The sequence below is a fragment of the Anthonomus grandis genome, chromosome 22 (genome assembly GCF_022605725.1).
Source record: "Anthonomus grandis grandis chromosome 22, icAntGran1.3, whole genome shotgun sequence".
NCBI classification, from domain to species: domain Eukaryota; kingdom Metazoa; phylum Arthropoda; class Insecta; order Coleoptera; family Curculionidae; genus Anthonomus; species Anthonomus grandis.
In genome coordinates, this window is record NC_065567.1 from 13447627 (window position 1) to 13466267 (window position 18641).

Below are 18641 nucleotides of genomic sequence, written 5' to 3' on the forward strand. Positions count from 1 at the left end.
AACATCGGACTCATTCTAAAACAACAAAATGTCTAAAGGTCGCGGAACAGAAAATATATTTTTAAAACCCTGTTTACATTTGTTTATATTTCTTTATTTCGTCAGTTTTCAAGAAAATAAATTTTTTTCTTTAATATTTTTAATAATATTTATGGTTGAATAGAGGGACTATAAATTTCAGTGATGATAAGCCTTATAATTATTTATTTTTGGGGATTTTTTTTGTACTACATATTATCAAACACCTATAAACACCTGATAAAATTTATAATTTAAAGTACAGTCCTGTAAAAAATATTATCGTATATATAACTGCGCGAGCTATGATGTCAATATTCGCTATCATCGCCTATATCAGATATAGTCTGTCGAAGTAGTCGTGTGTAAAATGTGCTTAAAAGTGCGGAAAGTGATTCACTGTCGAACAAGAGCTACTTGATCGAACTCAGTGATGCTACTTAGAGTGACTATGGTTGTTTTACTTCTTCCTTTCTCTTCTGCCGGCAGCAACGACTCTTTTGACAACTCTATCCTGAAGTACAAGACTTGGCCAATCGGCGATTGTACCGGTTTGATTCCAGAAGGCTCCAAAATATGCAAGGAAATTATAAATACGAAAGAAAACTGTAAAATTTGCAATGACTCCGGATGTACTATTCATGTTGCGGTATTATTTCCTGCCAATACAGCTTACATTTTAAACCTGAATAGGGTAAACCAATTTTATTTTATTAACAATTCATACGTATCGAAACATTAAAAGCATTTAAAACTTCAAGTGCCTCTGTAAATAAACAATGTACCTGGAGAGTCTGACGTCTGCTCTGGGACCGGTACTGATTTATTTGTCACGCAATTGCATGATATATTATTTTTTCGCCTTTACATCTATTGAATGTTTTTTTTTGTCAGTTTGTTTGAGGGTTTTATTTTTCGTTGTTAATGTCTAAATGCAATATAATATAAATTATAATTAAGACAAATTATATAATTTTCATTGAATTCCTAAATCATAAAAACGAATTTAGAAATAAGTAACATTTTTATATCACTGATTGCCATTACACTCTTTATCAAATAAAATAACAAAACTTTCTTGTAATGATCTATTATAATAATTTATTTTTTAATATTAATGTATAAAATATAAATTTTTTTGCTTATAATATTGCTAGTATCTTTCAAATTATAAAATAATATACTTTGTAAGATATCACTCAATTAAATTTATTAAAAAGCTATTTACCTACCAATTTAGCTGTATACAAATTGACTACGCCCGGATGATGAAATTACGATCAATGTTCCTTACATCAAGATAATGGGTTTTAGAAATTAGAGCTTTTTATAGGAGTAAATACGAGCTCTAGTAAATTTTAGTAAATATTGATAACAAAACTCTTCAAAAAATATCACAAGCATTATAAACGGAAAGCAAGCAAAATACTCTTTTAATTTTAGAAGAATTAGTGAAAATCAATATGTTGTTTTAGTCGATAAATAGTTTTAATCCTCTTTAATAAATTAATTTTTTTCTTAAGTTAATAATTTTTAATTTAAAATATAAAAATAAAGGTTATAAATATTATTAATTATCTTTCATCTAACGATTCTAACGGATAATTCCAAAAACTTGTAAAAGAGGCTAACGACGTGCCAAAGGATCAACAATATTATTTTTAAACTAGCGCGTCATATGCACCATGATACTCATAATTCATATTCTGCAAACGTATGACAAAAACTTGACTGTTTCAATCACTTCTTTAATATTTATAGAATTAAGAAATTTAGGCCAAGGAACATAACCATTTAACAACTTAAAAAGAAAGATCATAACAGATCAGCAAAATACCTTCTTTTCTTCAACCTGATCATCTATTATAATAAAGGAATGTTATATTAATTATATTTATACGTTGATCTAATAGTTGTGCTTATTTCTAATATTGTTGAATTAAGCTGAGAATCTTAATATTTTTGGTGAACACTCTTCATTGCACCAATTGTCTTTCATATAATGACTACCAAATTGCACAGTCCTATTTAAGTCTTAAGCGCACAATTTCATTATATTATATTTTAAAAGATGACTCAGGTCCCTATTCTTCCTAACTTTTCCATCCATCATCATTTCCATACATCATTTCCTAATGTATTGATACGAGAGCAATGATAGATAAACATTTTTTTTACATTCAAATTCAATCCATTAGTTAGTGACTTCATTAGTATCTACATTATTCTGACGTTCAAGATATCTATATGGTAATACAACTCTGCATTATCAGCTGATATTATGTTGTTTGATCTGTACTAACAATTTTATTAATAAAAAAACAAGATAGACACTACCATAAAAAAAATGAAGGGAACTACAATGGGATTCCTGTAGAACTCCTGACTTTAAAAAAAATTATCTAGATGAATAGACGACCTGATGAAAAAATATATATTTAATAATATACATTCCAAAACCCAATGCCATTAACTTATACTGAAATAAATTATGGTTTGTTCTACTAAATGCTTTCCAGAAATTAGTGTAACTTTTTCTCTCAAAGGCAGACAACAAATATTGCTGATAAAAAATCAGATTCCATTTACATCAGTTTTTCACATGCTATGGAAGTCTATGACTGTCTTTATAAATAGATTCGTAATAATCATATTTGGATTGCATATCATGAAGATTACCAATAAACTAGATATAACGCAGCTTTGGAAACTGCTTTAGGAGAGTGTTGAGGCCAGATTTATCAAATAGTGATTTAGGCATTAACCACTTTTATTATAATTATCTGTATGCATTTTTAGTGACCATATTGGAGTCGAGTCTTCGAATCAAGGATTAATTGTGGTCCCGATAACGATATCTTTCAATAACGGCATTTTTAAATGTCACTAGCTTCTTTTAAAGGTATATTTAGATTGATTAATACTTCTTTCAACCAATATTCTTTTACTGAGTCTGCCCAAATTCTGTCTTAAACTGGTCCAGTTATATGATCAAGGCAATTTTACCATCGGTCTGTTAAAAAGAATAATATAGAAAAGATTTTGCTGTACTTTTACTTATATGGGTGTATAAGTTTTTAAGCTCTTGTTTTAGGTTTTTTGAGTGCGTTTCTGACATCAAATTTTTTTGGGCGTAGTTCGGTTGCAATATGTTAAACATATGATGACCAAAAATAATAAAAGTTGCAGACGGTCGACATTTTACGTAATTGTTATTAAATTTGTTCATAAACAGAAAAAGCCAAATACTCTTTAATATTTTACTATCCTGTGTATCAAAACCTAACTAGCTCTCAATTTTGAAATTTGGCCTTAAGGAATATATCCCTTTAACTTGTAACAGTGTGTCTCAACTCCAGCCTGGGATAAATATTTATTTGAAGTTTAAAATAAATACCCAGCGGGAAAACATGACATTAAACTTTTGTAATAAAAGGAATGGAATTGCTTATTATGTAAAATTCTTTGGGGGCTTAGTTGAGTCTACAGGAAGAGCAATTAATTTCCTAGTTTATGTTGGTCGAATTACTACACACAAGCGTCAAAAGAGCTAAAATAAGATATTACATATTAGGATAATTGCACTTAAAAACTTCTAAAGTTTATAAATGATAATGAAAAGTTATATAGGTTGAAAGATTTTGAAGTAAACTTGTTCGGTTTATTTGAAGCATAAGGGGATTTGTGCAGCTTTTGTCCTTTTTGGATGGATTTTCTTCTTTCGCTAGTACATTAACGTTACTGTTGTTCTATTTGTAGATATGAAGCAATAGTGGAATATACCTTCTGCAGTACCTCAATTATCATAATATTACAATTTATTTTATAATTTTCAAAATATTATCGTGGATTTAGTTTTTTTTTTAAGATTCTGTGTGTTCTGATTCTACTGTGTGTAATTTTAACCAATAAATACACTTGTGGCCTTATAGATTTAAAAGATGTTATTTAACCGCTAAGATAGTATCGGTAAGTAGTCTTGCTATAAAAATTAACAAATAAGCAAAACAAATATTAAATTAATATCGCTACACTTAAGTTTACATGTGGTGCCAATTATTATTAAGAATAATTGAAGAAGAGTTGAAAGAGCCTTAAGAACATGGAGTTAGTAGAAAATTGTAACAAAAATCAAATAGTAACTTAAAGTAAAAGGGGTCGACGGAGAGAAAGAAAGAAAAGAAGAGAATAAATTAAAGAGCTAGACGTAATTTGATATTAACCTCACGTCTAAATATATTTACCTTAGTTAAAATATTACAACTTTTGCTATATGAAGTAAACTTATTACATTTATGGGCTTAGGTATATTTTAGTCAGTACGTATATTTTTAACATATGGTCCACTATAAGCTTCGCTTATCGACATTAATAACTTGTGATGGTTTACATACTGCGATTTTATAAATATCCATCGATCAATCGGATAAATAAAAAAAGTTTTCTGAAAATTTAACGGTATTATTTGTAGACAATTGAGCAATATCAAATGTGTTACAGTTCATTACATACATTTTTATTTAGATTAATTGGGAAATCTTTATTTTTCTTGTAGTGTTTAACATAGTAAGTTTATAGTTTATAGTATATAAGTAAATTTAGAGTTGAACTTGTGTTTTATCCTATTTGTGTATTAGGATAAAACACAAGTTCAGCTGCTGTTAAACTTGAGTTATTCTCTGACTATTTCCTTTTAAAATATTATACTTTTAATATTCGAGACTAGATACTTTTTTGTATTTTCTATAATCTGGAATAAGGTATATATAGAATGCAAATGACAACTCAAAAAATAAAATATAGATAAAGAGGTAGACTCAATTAAGATTAATAATATAATATATAAAAGAAAAATACAATACGATCTGTAGGGGACTGCCATCAACTTGCGAATGGATTTTCCCCATTACAGTACATAGTTTTGTAGATTATTTTTAATCTTGATTCCGTACGTAGCATAAAGGAAAAAACTATTTTCTTCCAAAACATTTGCTTCCTTAAGAAATATTATTTACCTTTAACTTTCTTGCAATAAAACTGTTTCATTTCGGTTGAAATTATCAGATGTAATCGAAACAGTAAAACTACTATTAATTAACTATATTCGCGTAACATGTTAATAAAACAATTAGAAATAAAAACCAGGCACAAACAAAAATAAAATACGAAGCCAATTTCTAAAAAATGTTAATTTTAGCACGAAATTTTTTTTTCTTAAACTATGAAGAAACAAAATATTTAAGGAAAATAGGATCTTTTCAAATGTCTTAATAAATTTTGATAACAAGCTCAAAATTAAATTCAATAATTTTTCAAATAAATTTTGGAGAATTAGAGAAGATTTTCAAAAAACCCTCTTGTCCACCGCTGTATAATTATATTTACCTATCTTCTATACCTTTCAGATTTTTTTACTACCACAACTAATTTTTAGATATAAAAAGAATGTTATTGACTTTTAGAAATATAATAACTAGGTGGATGGGGCTTCATAAGAGCCTTTAAAATGTATTTAAAGTAAGAAAATAAAGAATTTATAAATGTATATTTTTCCTTTTAAATGAAGACATTTTTCAAACTAAACTTGGAATAAGTGATAAGTACGGAAGCAACATAACGATAAAATTAAATTAAATCAATAGATCTCATAAAAAAATCACAGTAGCGTAAATTAGTAAGTGTGCTATATACATATAGAGATAAGTTATTAATAAAATGAAATACATGATTTATTACTTCAGTATTTACAAGGTAATAATAAATTTATAATCTGTTTATCGATGTTTATGATATCACTGTTTTATAGATTTCACTTTAATTATTTCTAAAAATAAGTACAGAATTGTTAAATTAAAGGAAATCAGTATTTTGAAATGACTATGTTTACTTTTTTTTTATATATATGAAAGCATTTTATTTTTGAGTGTTGTCAAAATTTCTTGCCATGACAATTCATACCAAGCTATTAAATATAATTATTGTAGACCTGCCTATATTGAACGGACATTTTCGATTTTCAGATTTTCCTTAACATCCTGACAAAATTAATAAACTATTTATCGTTATGTGCAGTAAAAGGGATCAGCAAAACCTTATCCTCTGTCAAATAAAATCCATAATTCAATAAATCAGCCAGAAACTTATATATCCTATATAAATCAAGTTATATGTATAAAAAAGATACATTTTAATATATTAATAATGATTTGCAGTTAAATACATTAAAGTTGCTGTGATATTTATTATAGCTACTACCAATTCTCAGTAAAGGTGAATTCTCACAAAGGTTTGTCGGTGTGGGATTATAGAATATTGGCGAATGCCGAGCTTCGCTCTAGGTATTAGAAAAGATATATTACTACAATCTAAAATATTACGTAAGTTTTTCTAGCCAAATTTGATGAGAATAACCAATATCTGAATATTGACGATCCGTTCTAGACAATTAAATCAGTTCTAAGAAATCGGCACTGAAATCTTTCCAAATTATCAATGTGAATTTGGTAGTAAGGAGACTATACTACAGAAGCGTATTCAAGTTTGGATCTGACAAATGTGTAGTGAAGTTATTAAGGCGTTCTGAATAGTTATGAAATAATTGTAATGACGACATGACATCAGCCCGGAACATAGCACTTATCCTGCTCCAAGCAAATTCTTGTTTTGTCAGAAAGAAAACAGCAAATTCTACGAGTAAAGCCACGTGCTGTAGTCGACGAACTTTGTGCTCAGGTTGTTGTCGGGATGATCTTAATGGTAACAAACCTCAAACATATTGCCAGTATTCGCCTCCGCAAAGTAGAGACCGATACTTGAACTCCCAAAGCATCACACATATCTATCTGGAGTGCTGCTACTGCCATAGTTGGGTCTCTTCACATGGTAACATGAATATAACGGTTCTATTGTTGACACTATTATTGAGTTGGTCTATCAAGAAGAAAAATTATTCTGGTTAACTTTTTTGTCGGGCAATCAATATGCGATAAATTTGAAAGATTGATAAGGAAATCAGATACAGAATTTCTTCTATATAAACAAACTGACTCAAAACAAAATGATATTTTAGCTCTCATTACAACAATAATATTCCGAATATTATTCCTTTCCTGGACTAAGATGCTCAACTTCTTCTTTAATGCCAACAATACCTTCCCGCTGTGAACAATAGCCCACTGAGAAACTAACAAAAAAAATAACCAAAGCTACATAAAAGATCATGAGCAAGAAGCAAGGGACCATTTTTTTTAAATAGATCCAGTATATTTAATTTTAAATAAAAAATAATGAACTCTTGTTAAAATGACGCCAACATAATGGGAACAATGACTGATAAACCCAAAATGCATGTTTCCTTATTTTGAAAATTTTTTATAGAGCATATAAAAAATAAAACAGCGTAAAAATTATTTTTCTATGCTTGCTTGACCGACCAAAATCTAATATTTTTAACTTATTTTATTTTAAAAATAAAAATATTTTTCTTAGGTTATGTGTCAAAAAAATGGGAAGTAAGGTATCATTGTTTCTTGGATATTATGATATATTTAATTTTTTATCGAAGATATAAAGCTATACCAAATACCCCGTTTAACATTTTGTTTGAATTGAAAGGTAAAGCAATTTTCTATTAAACTGGAAGTGAATAACGTCAAAAAATAACATTTACGTAACATACCTACATGGCAAATTTGATTCGTTTTACTCAAAAGTAACGAAGTTGTAAAGCGCGGTTCTCCTTATCTGAGGCCACCAATATATTTCTTATACAGCCTGTTAGAAAAATCCGGACCGCTACTTCAATGGCGTAACATTCCCAAAATTATGAAATTTGACAAACGGCAAAAGATTATCAATGGCATAAAGTCTAGAAGGGCACAGGTGCTTATTTTCTACTAAATCTTTTTTGCTGTTTAAAAATTTAGCACGGAAAGCCTAATAACGCATAATTCTGAGAAATCAACAACTTCTTCAAAAAATATACTTTCAAAAAGTCGCTAAAGCTTGCCGTTTTCGAGTAATGAGCGTTGGACGAAAACAAGTCACGCATATAAAATCTTAAATTCAGTCAATCTTAATAGATGATCAGAAAAAATAAGTTGGCGATAGAAAGTTTCAAAATACCTGTTCTGTCCCATCAAAATGCAATTAATTCAATTTGAAAAGCTGTATTAAAAAAATGTCTAAGTTACATTAATTTTTTTTACAAATGTTTAGTCGTCTCTTAAATACTCTGTTTCGTTAACAACAGCGGTTCGAGCGCGTACATCGAAACAATTGCTCAAAGTGACTTCCACGTGCATTAATACACTCATCCATACGTCTTCTAAGGGACATTCTTACTTTTTTCGCATATACCTGGTAGGCGAATATGTTGAATCCATTTTTAATTCGCTCACGAAGATCATTCATGTCATCAACAATTCTAGAGTGAATAACTTCTTTTAAACGATCGCACAAATTAAAGTCCAGTGGATGAGGTCGGAAAATCTAACTGACCATGGTAACGGACCTTCTTGACCTATCCATCACCAGCGATAGTTTTCATTCAAAAATTGCTTAGAAGTTTCGCTAAAATCTGCAGGTACACAATTTTGGATTACCTACATTATCTGCCTCGTAATTAGTGGAATATTTTGAAGTAATATGGATAAGTCTGTTTCTAAAAAATCAGCTTTTGAGATAAAAAATGGATCAATTAGAAAGTCCACAGTTATTACTCCCCAAATTTTTTACGAAGAACGTTGCTGATGTCTTGATTGAATAATGGCATGAGGATTTTCTACTAGCCACTGATGCATGTTGTGGAAGTTTATTTTAATTTTCTATTCACTTCTGTAATAGCCAATTGGAAAATGCTATTCTTGGAGCACAATACACATAAGGCAATTCTTAAACTCTTTGGTGATGGTAGGGATTAAATTGATATACCTTAAGAATTCGCCATATTTTTATATGATTTGTGTCTCACCTAAAAGCAATTTTTTTAGTACTAATAGCAAGTTCCTTTTTAACAGAACAAATGCATACCAGCTACCTCTTGATTTTTGTAACTTATGTTTGCAGAGTATTTAAAATTTACGAAATATCGATACGATGTACTTATAATAACGTGAAATCTGTCAAATAACACATCCCTCAGACTTTTTTAAAGCGTACGGTTTTATAGGAAAAGTTTTTGCTTTCTATAAATTAGTTCTTTAGGTGCCAAATTTTTAAACAACAAAAAAGTTGTAAAAAAGAAACACGTGTGCTACACTCTACGTGATTGACAATTTTAATTTTTCTTTATCAGTATTGACAAATTTTATGATTTTATGACTGTTAGTTCATGAATTATAAGCTAAAAATGACATTACCATAGCCAACTCTAAATGCTCGTCTCTTCCTTAGGAGGCGGTTTAGGAAAAATATACAGGGTGACTCATTAAGAACGGGCAATCTCTGAACTAGAGATACTACATACCGAAATATGGCGAATGAGTTTAACATGTCTCATACAAATGTTGCAGGTTTACGAGATACAGTGTATTTAAAGTTGGAATTTTAATTTTAAATTTCTTAATAATTTTGTGATTTTAAGAGTATCGTCTTGAAAATTGGCGACTGTATGTGTTTTGACATGAAAATTACGAATTTTGTATTGAATTTACCATTATTTATACAGAGCGTTAGTTACACCTTGTTACTTAGGTAAATTACAACATATCTTTTTTGCCTAGTCAGTTATGGCTAAAACGACTAGAAAATCTAAAATGCAGTTCAATTTTGAATAAAAAAGGTACTCTTGCTTATTTCATGTAACTCTATCAGTTTTTAAGTTATTTACATTTTAAACATTTAGCGTAAAGAATTATAAGCCACCGTTATTACATTGACTTTTTTCTTTTACATTGACATTGAAGTAGGCTTGTGTCAGCACTTATCAGTTTTTCGTGCAAAGAAAATATATGACAATTTTACTGTTACTAAGTAGGAGTGTATTATTTGTAGTAAAAATTGTAAAATAAGAAAATGCCACGCCATATAGAATATTCCAACAGTAAAATGCGTGATATGATTGCGTTTTTGCTCAGTCAAATTATAGTGGCTTAGGTGCAGCCAGAAGGTATTTAGAATTATACCCAAATCAAAGACAACCCAATCACAAACTGTTCAGACGTATTTATACCCGCCTAGGCGAAACAGGGTGTTTTCGTCCTAAAACTTTAAATGGTGCTCCAAAAAATATCAGCGTCGGTGATGAAGAAGAGGTTTTAGCACGTATTTTGGAAAATCCAGATCTCAGTACTCGTCGGTTAAGTACGGCAACAGAAATAAGCCAATCTTCTATCGTCTATCTGAAGAATTTTAAAGAAAGAGAATCTCCATCCATATCACTATACTCCTGTCCAAAATTTGCTACCTCAAGATTTACTAGTTCGCCTACAGTTTGCTCAATTTATGCTAGGTAAACAATCCGAAAATCAGGAATTTCTTAATGACCTTCTTTTCACCGATGAGGCGACGTTTACTAGACGAGGTATTTTTAATTGGAAAAACAATCATTTGTGGGACTCCAAAAATCCATATGCTCTAAAGGAACGATATTTTCAGCGTGAGTTTAAGGTAAATATTTGGTGTGGTGTGATATCTGTTTTTTTATTGGTCCTTTTGAACTTCCTCCTAATCTGAACGGGCCCTTCTACTTAAACTTCCTTGAACAACAGTTAAACCCACTACTAGAAGATGCACCACTAGCCATAAGGCGGAACATGTGGTTTATGCAAGGCCCCGTCTTGCATAAACACTTTTTCCGCCACATTTTTCTCTGCCAGTACGGCGATACCTGACTGAACATTTTCCTCACCGGTGGATTGGGCGTGGCAGTGAATTTGTTTGGCCACCTAAAAGTCTAGACTTAAACCATGTAGACTTCTCAATATGGTCGTCAATTACGACAGAAAATCCAAGAAGCTGCTAATATTATCAAAAATAATCGACAAATGTTATTTAATATTCAAAGATCTTTAAGGAGACGCCTTAAAAAAGTGTATTGAAGTAGAAGGCGGGCATTTTGAGCATTTACTTTGAAGTTTTCTTTTAATATTGTTACTGATTGTAATTTGTTGTCTTTACTGTTGTTACCCAGCATAGTAGTAATTTAAAAAAATAAATTCCTATTAAGCCAATGTAAAAACGGTGGCTTAGGATTTTTTACGCTTCAAATGCAAATATTTTAAAAACTGATAGAGTTACATGAAGTAAACAAAAGTACCTTTTTTATTTAAAATTGAACTGCCTTTTAGATTTTCTAGTCGTTTTAGCCATAAGTGATTAGACAAAAAAGATGTTGTAATTTACCTAAGTAACAGGGTGTCACTAGCGCCCTGTATAAATAATGCTAAATTCACCACAAAATTCGTAATTTTCATGTCAAAACCTCAATCGCCATATTTTGGTGTGTAGTATCTCCAGCTCAGAGATTGCCCATTCTTAATGAATCACCCTGTATATTTAAACTTTTGTGTTAAAAAACGTATATGTGCCAGAGGCGGACTGAGGTTTTAGCATAAAAGTTTATTATATATACGAGTATTATAGAAAATAATTTGAGGTTACATTAAATTTCAAAAAAGAGAACTGTCATAAAATAGATTTGACTTAATTAGGCCTTAATGTTCTTAAAATCATAAGAATATTCAATTTATCCATTTCCTAAATAAAAATCACTTATTCTGAAATTCTACCTCTGCAGTAATCAATAAAGAAATTATTATTTCCAGATATAAAACGCTGTCATTATCAAATAGATTTATTAATATAGGATCCAATATTTATTAATGTATTTTTTAGACAGAAAAGATAATAGTGGAGGCTGCTAAAGACGTTCAACGTTTCGTTCCAGATATCAAGTTTGACATTAGAGCTTTAGACGATGGTTGTAAGTCTGAAACAGGTCTTGGTCAAATTATTGATGCCATTGACTGGTGTCCGCATGTTATATTTGGACACACTTGTGATTATGCTTTAGGTAAAAAAATACCTATTTTTTTTACAATGTTATTGAAACTCTTTCTGAAAAATTTTCTGGTCACTATTTGAACAGTTATACCAACTTTAGTGTGATTTCACATATAGTATAGACTTTGTTCATCAAGTATATATTATGTAGGAAATATCTGAAAATTGAGATATTTTATTAAATATTATAATAAATTATCAAAAGTTTAACATTATTAATGATGATGTAAATTGTTTTATTAGTATTGGCATTAATTATTAGAATGAAAATTAATTAGCATAATATGGTCCTATAAATTATGGGATAATAGTCAAATAATGTTTGAAGTAATTTGTAAAAAAGCATATTTTATAATTTTAGCTGGAGTAGGGCGAATAGCAAAACTCTTAGGCAATTCAGGCGTGCCACTTTTATCACCAGGTGGTTTTACTCTCGACTTCACCTCTAATCAAAAGTTAGTAATGGACGATGAATTCTATCACCTTGTTAATGTAGGATCAGCTGGATATGCCTCATTTGGCGAATTTTTGCATTTAATTGCGGACAGGTAGTATGTTAACACGAAAAAGGTTAGAAGTTTTAAAGGGAAAGTTTATAGGTATGACTTTAAGAGATTTGCCTTATTTTATGAAAAGCAGCAACAGATTGAAATGGCAGGAGAAGATGCGTGTTATTTATTAGAAAAAACATTGTTGCAAGAATTTGAAGGTACTAACCTAGATTATTCTGCAAGTGATATTCAGTTGCTTAATATTACGTATGAAAGTTTTTTACGTGAGAAAGTGGGAGTAGACTATGCAAGTGAGTAAAATCCTTTCTTCAATAATTCACTCTATATAAATAACATTTTAAATCTATTAGGCTCTTTAAAACCCTAAAGTACAAAAATTTGATTTGTCAAAAAAATATAATAATTAAAGTTTTCCTTATCACTATATATATGTAGTTTTAAAATTGTATAAAACTTCAAATTATAAATAAATGTCTAATAGTATCTATTTTTTAAAATCAAATATTTTTTTAGTTGTACTAACATGTGCCAACCACTCGAATATCCGAGAAATAGCTATTAATGCAGCTAAGATAGGGATGATGGATCGGGGGGAATACTTGTTCCTTAATTTTGCTCTTTATAATAAGTAAGTACGATTCTTTTTGTTTCAGATTGTCTTTAAGTATTATGGCAATGTTTTTAGGTTTTAAATTATCAATTTATCATTTTAACTGTTTTACAAAAACTATACAAGGATAAATCAAGTATAAATAGATTAAGAAAAATATATTCAGAAAAAAAATATATATATTTTCACATTGCAAGACCTGGCTTATGAAACAAACTTATCTGAGTTACATAATTTATTTGAGTTACAATTAAAAAATAACAATAATTAAAATTAAAAATAACTAAAGACTAAACTAAAAAGTAAAATGTTAAAGCTTATTATGAAATTCAAATTGCAGGGCCGGCATAAGGTAGCGGCATAGTATATAGTAGCATCAAAATGACAATTCTCCTAACATTTTTTCGAGTAGGCCAAAAATCTGAAGTCACTCGAAGCTACTCCCAGACAAAATCCTTACATTTTACTATTTTTTTGTTGAAAGATGTTCTAAAACTTTGCCAAACCAGAGATTTTCCACTTGAGTTTTAAGACATCCATTGAAATTATTAGAAAATAGGATCGCGAATTGCATAAATCTATTTATATATAACTCTAAAGCAAAAACGGTGGAACTATTCCGGATGTTTATGCTTAATTTTGACTTTTTTTGGTCTTTCAATAATTGCCTTTTAAGTTTTATGGCACTTTTAGAAAAATCTAAAACTCCATAATTATCAATTCATTAAATTATTTGCATAATCGAAAAAATAATAATAATTAAAAAACATAGGTTACACGTTTCGCCCAACTAGAATATCATCAGACCTACAAATTTAACGACATATTTGTATAATAGTCACTACACTAGCTTTTGCAAAACATCTAGAAGCTAATCATGACTTTCCACAGAATAATGATATAATAATCTTTCGTTGCAGTAATAAAGTGAAAAAATTAAATTTATTTGAAACAATAGAAACTGGCAAGGCTTTTAAAAGTCCTAATTTGTCCTGTGATAACGAAAGGTTGATTTTGATATTCATCTAATTTTTAATATACTACACCTAAACAATTTTTTTATATAATTTTTTAATCATAATTTTTTATGTAGTTAAATGCTTTACGTAATAGGCAGGTGCCTTTTAGGTATCCTTATAACTTGCACTTCTACTTATTAGTATTCGTTTAGTTGAAAAATATTTTTTATGAAAAAAGAATATCAATTGGGTGGTACATTAAATCCCAACCTGCTAATCCGTCCATTGACTTTTCTTGTGCGAAAAGAGAGAATTTAATAAAAGCCGTTAACTTTTAAACTGAGTGTGATACTCTTCAATAGTTGAGCACGATACCGAATGGAAATGTATATTGTCGAAGAACCGATCAGAATGGCTTCTTATTTAAGTACATGGATTGTGTCTGGGACCTATTGATTTATTTGATGTACTATTACGACCAAACATCGTAGATAATTTAAAAGCTATTTTCGCGTAATTTTACGCCGTTTTGCATTAAGTTTTCACAGAAGTTAAACGTTGTTCATTTGAACTTTGCTTCCTGATGTTTAATTGGGATCTGTATAGTAATAGCTATTAAAAAACAAAGTGGCAGCAAATGCCAATTTATAGTTTTGGTCATATATTGGAACAGGTGGCTAAATGTGCCAAGCACAAGGCCAAAAAACGGGAAAAAATAGTTTTGGTCATGGCATCCTTTATATTATTGACATAATATGTGATTCAAATTCAATTACTTATTCAACTTATTCCTTCTTTTTGTTAATGCTTGGTTTCGTTAAACCCGTTAAGCTCAGTTTCTAAATAAAACATTTTATTTAGATATAATTTTTAGTGCCCCAGAACCAGATAGACCCTGGTATGATGAAAATGATATAGAAAATAACGAAATGGCTAAAAAAGGATTTGGGTCATTTCTTACTTTCTACCCATACAGAGAAGCAGAGTTTGAAAAAGTTAAAAATCAGTCAGTGAGAGGATCATTTTACTTAGATGATCTTTATGAAAGCATGTTCATTTATGCTCAAACCTTAAGCAATATGACTGAGAATAACGCAGAGAAAACTGCCGCTCTTAGAGGCTGTGATATTGTTCAGTACATCAAAGGTAAAACTTTTACAGGTAAGTCTATAACTGTAGAGTATCGTCTGTATTAATAAAATATTTTTTTAATTAACTTTATAAAGTTTCTACATCAGCTAGTATATAAAGAATATATCACATATGCATATTTAGCACTTCTAAGGTCTTTAGTAATTTTTCATGAATCAGAATGAGCATATATGACCAACACTGCATTTAAACTAAAAATTGTGCAAGTTGTAAATATGTAATGTATTTTTTTCAAAATTGAAAAAATATTTGACCGACTTTGATAAATTTGGTGTTACCAAAAATAGACAATAGCATAACGCATGCCGTAATTATTTTTATTAATTAAATTTTTAATCTTTAAGAAGTAGTACTATCAGGGTACATCTGAATGATAATAAAAACGTTCGGCCTCCATAAACTTCAGGGCTTAATCCTCTGGTTTATTTTCATACTCATATTGGACCTAGCATCTCATTTTCGGCGCTCAATTTTGTAAATTGAAAAATTTATTAAAAATTTTATTATTATTAACTTCCAGTAAATTGTTTAAAATTCCAAGCGAAGAACAGACAGCGCCATCTAGGAGTTCTTTTTTTACAATGCCATTAACCAGACACTAGATATCGCGATCAGTACTATTCATAGAATATCAAATTATAACATTATATTTATACATTATTACATTACATTATATTATTAAATTAGCTACCAAGAAAATAAAAACGCTACAGTATACCGAAGCTAGCGCAGATGCTTTAGATATAAATAAATAGTAATAGAATAGATAAATAGTAAAATATATGCAAATTCATAATATTCTATTTGAATAGAAATTAAATTGGATTAATTGAAAATAAAAACGCAGCTTTATATCTAACGTCAATTATAAGTTCCACCAGCAACTTATATAAAAATAGACAAACAATTAGACTAAAACGAAAAATCTTAATTTATTATCCTTTATATATATTATATTTGACTTAGCAAAGATAAGTTTTCCTAAATAAATAACACAAAATGGGAAATTATTAAAGCTAGTGACGCTAAAGGCCGCAAAGTTTTCTGATTAAAAACTCATTTACTAGGGTTTCAGTTAAATTATAAATATGGAGCAAATCAATTAAATCAAAACATTGTCACGATGTTGGTAATATTGTTCCAATATCAGCGATTGTGCCGCAAATATCAGCTATTTTTCGTCATTTCGGTATCAATGCAGTGACGTAAGCGGGTACACCGCACGACATCTATATGCAGACGCGAAGAAGTTTAGAAGACTTAGACAGGAAGTTTAGCGAATCCGTACGGCCAGGAGGCCAGTTTAAGTCGGGATATTGGCGCAAGATTTAAATGGGACAAAAAAAACTGTTCAGGAATCAGAATAATGGAAGCAGGAGTTCCATATCGTTCTCCTGTTTTCTCTAATCTTTTTAATATTTTCCAAGCCGATATTCCTAAAAGTCTCTACTCTAAATTAGCACTTTTTAGCAGACGATGAAGATGATTAAGAAAGCAGACAATTTCTGCTTTCTTACATCCATAAAAATGAAAAAAATCCTCTACATCAGAGTTCAGCAATACCTGGATAAAGTCTCCGAGTCGGGCCAGAAGTGGAAATCTAAAATAAATCCAGAAAAAAGAAAAGATTTCTCGCAGAAGAACCGACTTGGTGAGAAGAATCCGACTGGAGGGCATTGGGCTTGATTTTAATACTAATAAATATCTAGAGGTGCTCATTGATCATAGACTTGCTCCAAAATATCATATTCAAAATCAAATCCAATTATTATAATAAAACCTATCACTCATAAGTATTGTAATAAAACATATCACCAACTGTATTGTTTCCTAAATTAAAAAAGTCCTTTCTCCTTAAAAAACAAAATCCCTTTGTATAAACAAGTCATCCATCCCAAGCTCCTATATGTTTCGCGCTACTATATAAATTTAACGCTACTATATAAAATCCCAGAAAGTTATAAACTACTACTGCAAAGATTTTAAAATAAAATCCTGAGACACATCAGCGGTGCCCCTAGGTGGTTCAATACAAAGATCTGGAGATAGGTACGATCTAGGAATATCTTAAAAAAGCGCCACACACGTCTTAGAGAGAAACTTGATAATATCAAAATCAAACACTATTTACTGAGAGTGTGACCATTCAAAACGTACCCAAATTTATGTGACTAAATAAAATAAAATAATTCACTTTTTAAATAAAATTTGAACCAAAACGCTAGTAAAAGTACCAAAAGCTGCAAATCTTCAATACGATTAGTTCATAAAAGCAACCAAAGCAATAGAGCTTATTTACTGGGAACACTAAAGCCACCGCATCTGCAGCACTCATCAAAAATCAAGCAGAAACCAAGAGTGCCAAGTCATTTAAGACCAGCCCAGAAAAGAACTCCCTGAATATATGCTGGAGTCAGTTTTAAGGAAAACCGGTATTTTTCTTTTTCCCCACGAGGCCTACTCGGGGCAATGGAGCTGGCTTACCATACAGGGTGATTCTCCATATCCGGCCTTTCCTTTAACACCTTACCTTATTAATATTGTAAAGAACAACGGTGTTGCAGGCTGGCTACATTGTTGTCACTAAAAGAAATTAGAGAGGTCCACGGGCTGGCTTACCATACAGGGTGGTTCTCTTGATCCATCATTTTCTTCTTGACACACAGAGTAGCTTTTCTAATTAAACATTTCTGTCTAAACCGCTTTTTATCATTTCCCTAACAAATGCTGTGTTCGTTAGACTTGGGTTCTTTCCGTACTTAGTAAAAATCATGCGTACGCGTCTAACGTTTTCTACCTTGATATCCGAATTTACCGTGTCTGATAAATGGTGCACTGGAGTCGACAATCCCTACAATTTAGTACGACAAAAAAAAATTTGAAAAGATTCTTTTCCGACCGATGTATCTATCTTAGACACGGCTTTCTTTCTCGTAAAGAAGAACTTGTAATAAAGATGAAGATCAATAGAGAAGCCCTATTATTAATCTAACATTATGAGTTCTATTCCGATGTGCTTTGATCCCTGGAATCAGTTTTTCCACTGTCTCAAAACTACCTGTATACACGACTTTTAAATCGGACTTAAATAGTTGTAAGGAAACAGTGTAATGAAATATTTAATAATAATAATAATAATAATAATAATAATAATAATAATAATAATAATAATAATAAATTGGCTATGTTTGTGCGTCGAATGTTTTAATTAATAACTTCACGAAGAGCAAAAAACTGCAATAGGCTTAAAATAATATAAATTAATAAAGCATTGCAGTCCTATGACGACGAAGTTTAAATAAATTATTGTGGCGAGCTGCGCAGTTGTGAGCACCATAACGAATTGTTTCTAAAATCTGATGCCAAAGGGAGCTTGACATAGTTAGG

General features: G+C 30.2%; 1 protein-coding gene across 3 annotated transcripts in view; it reads left to right on the top strand.

Annotated features, from left to right (window-relative positions):
* The first annotated feature begins 341 nt into the window (after positions 1 to 341).
* LOC126748182 (atrial natriuretic peptide receptor 1-like) overlaps positions 342 to 18641 on the top strand; it is a 53092-nt gene continuing 34792 nt past the window's right edge. For 2 of the 3 annotated variants that reach the window (XM_050457226.1, XM_050457227.1), the window contains exons 1-6: positions 342 to 712; positions 11854 to 12031; positions 12383 to 12569; positions 12621 to 12823; positions 13047 to 13161; positions 14977 to 15263. In XM_050457226.1, the coding sequence (XP_050313183.1) occupies positions 452 to 712; positions 11854 to 12031; positions 12383 to 12569; positions 12621 to 12823; positions 13047 to 13161; positions 14977 to 15263 (1231 nt within the window). In that variant the 5' untranslated portion in view covers positions 342 to 451. The remainder of the gene's footprint in view (positions 713 to 11853; positions 12032 to 12382; positions 12570 to 12620; positions 12824 to 13046; positions 13162 to 14976; positions 15264 to 18641) is intronic. The other variant, XM_050457228.1, reaches the window with a different exon arrangement.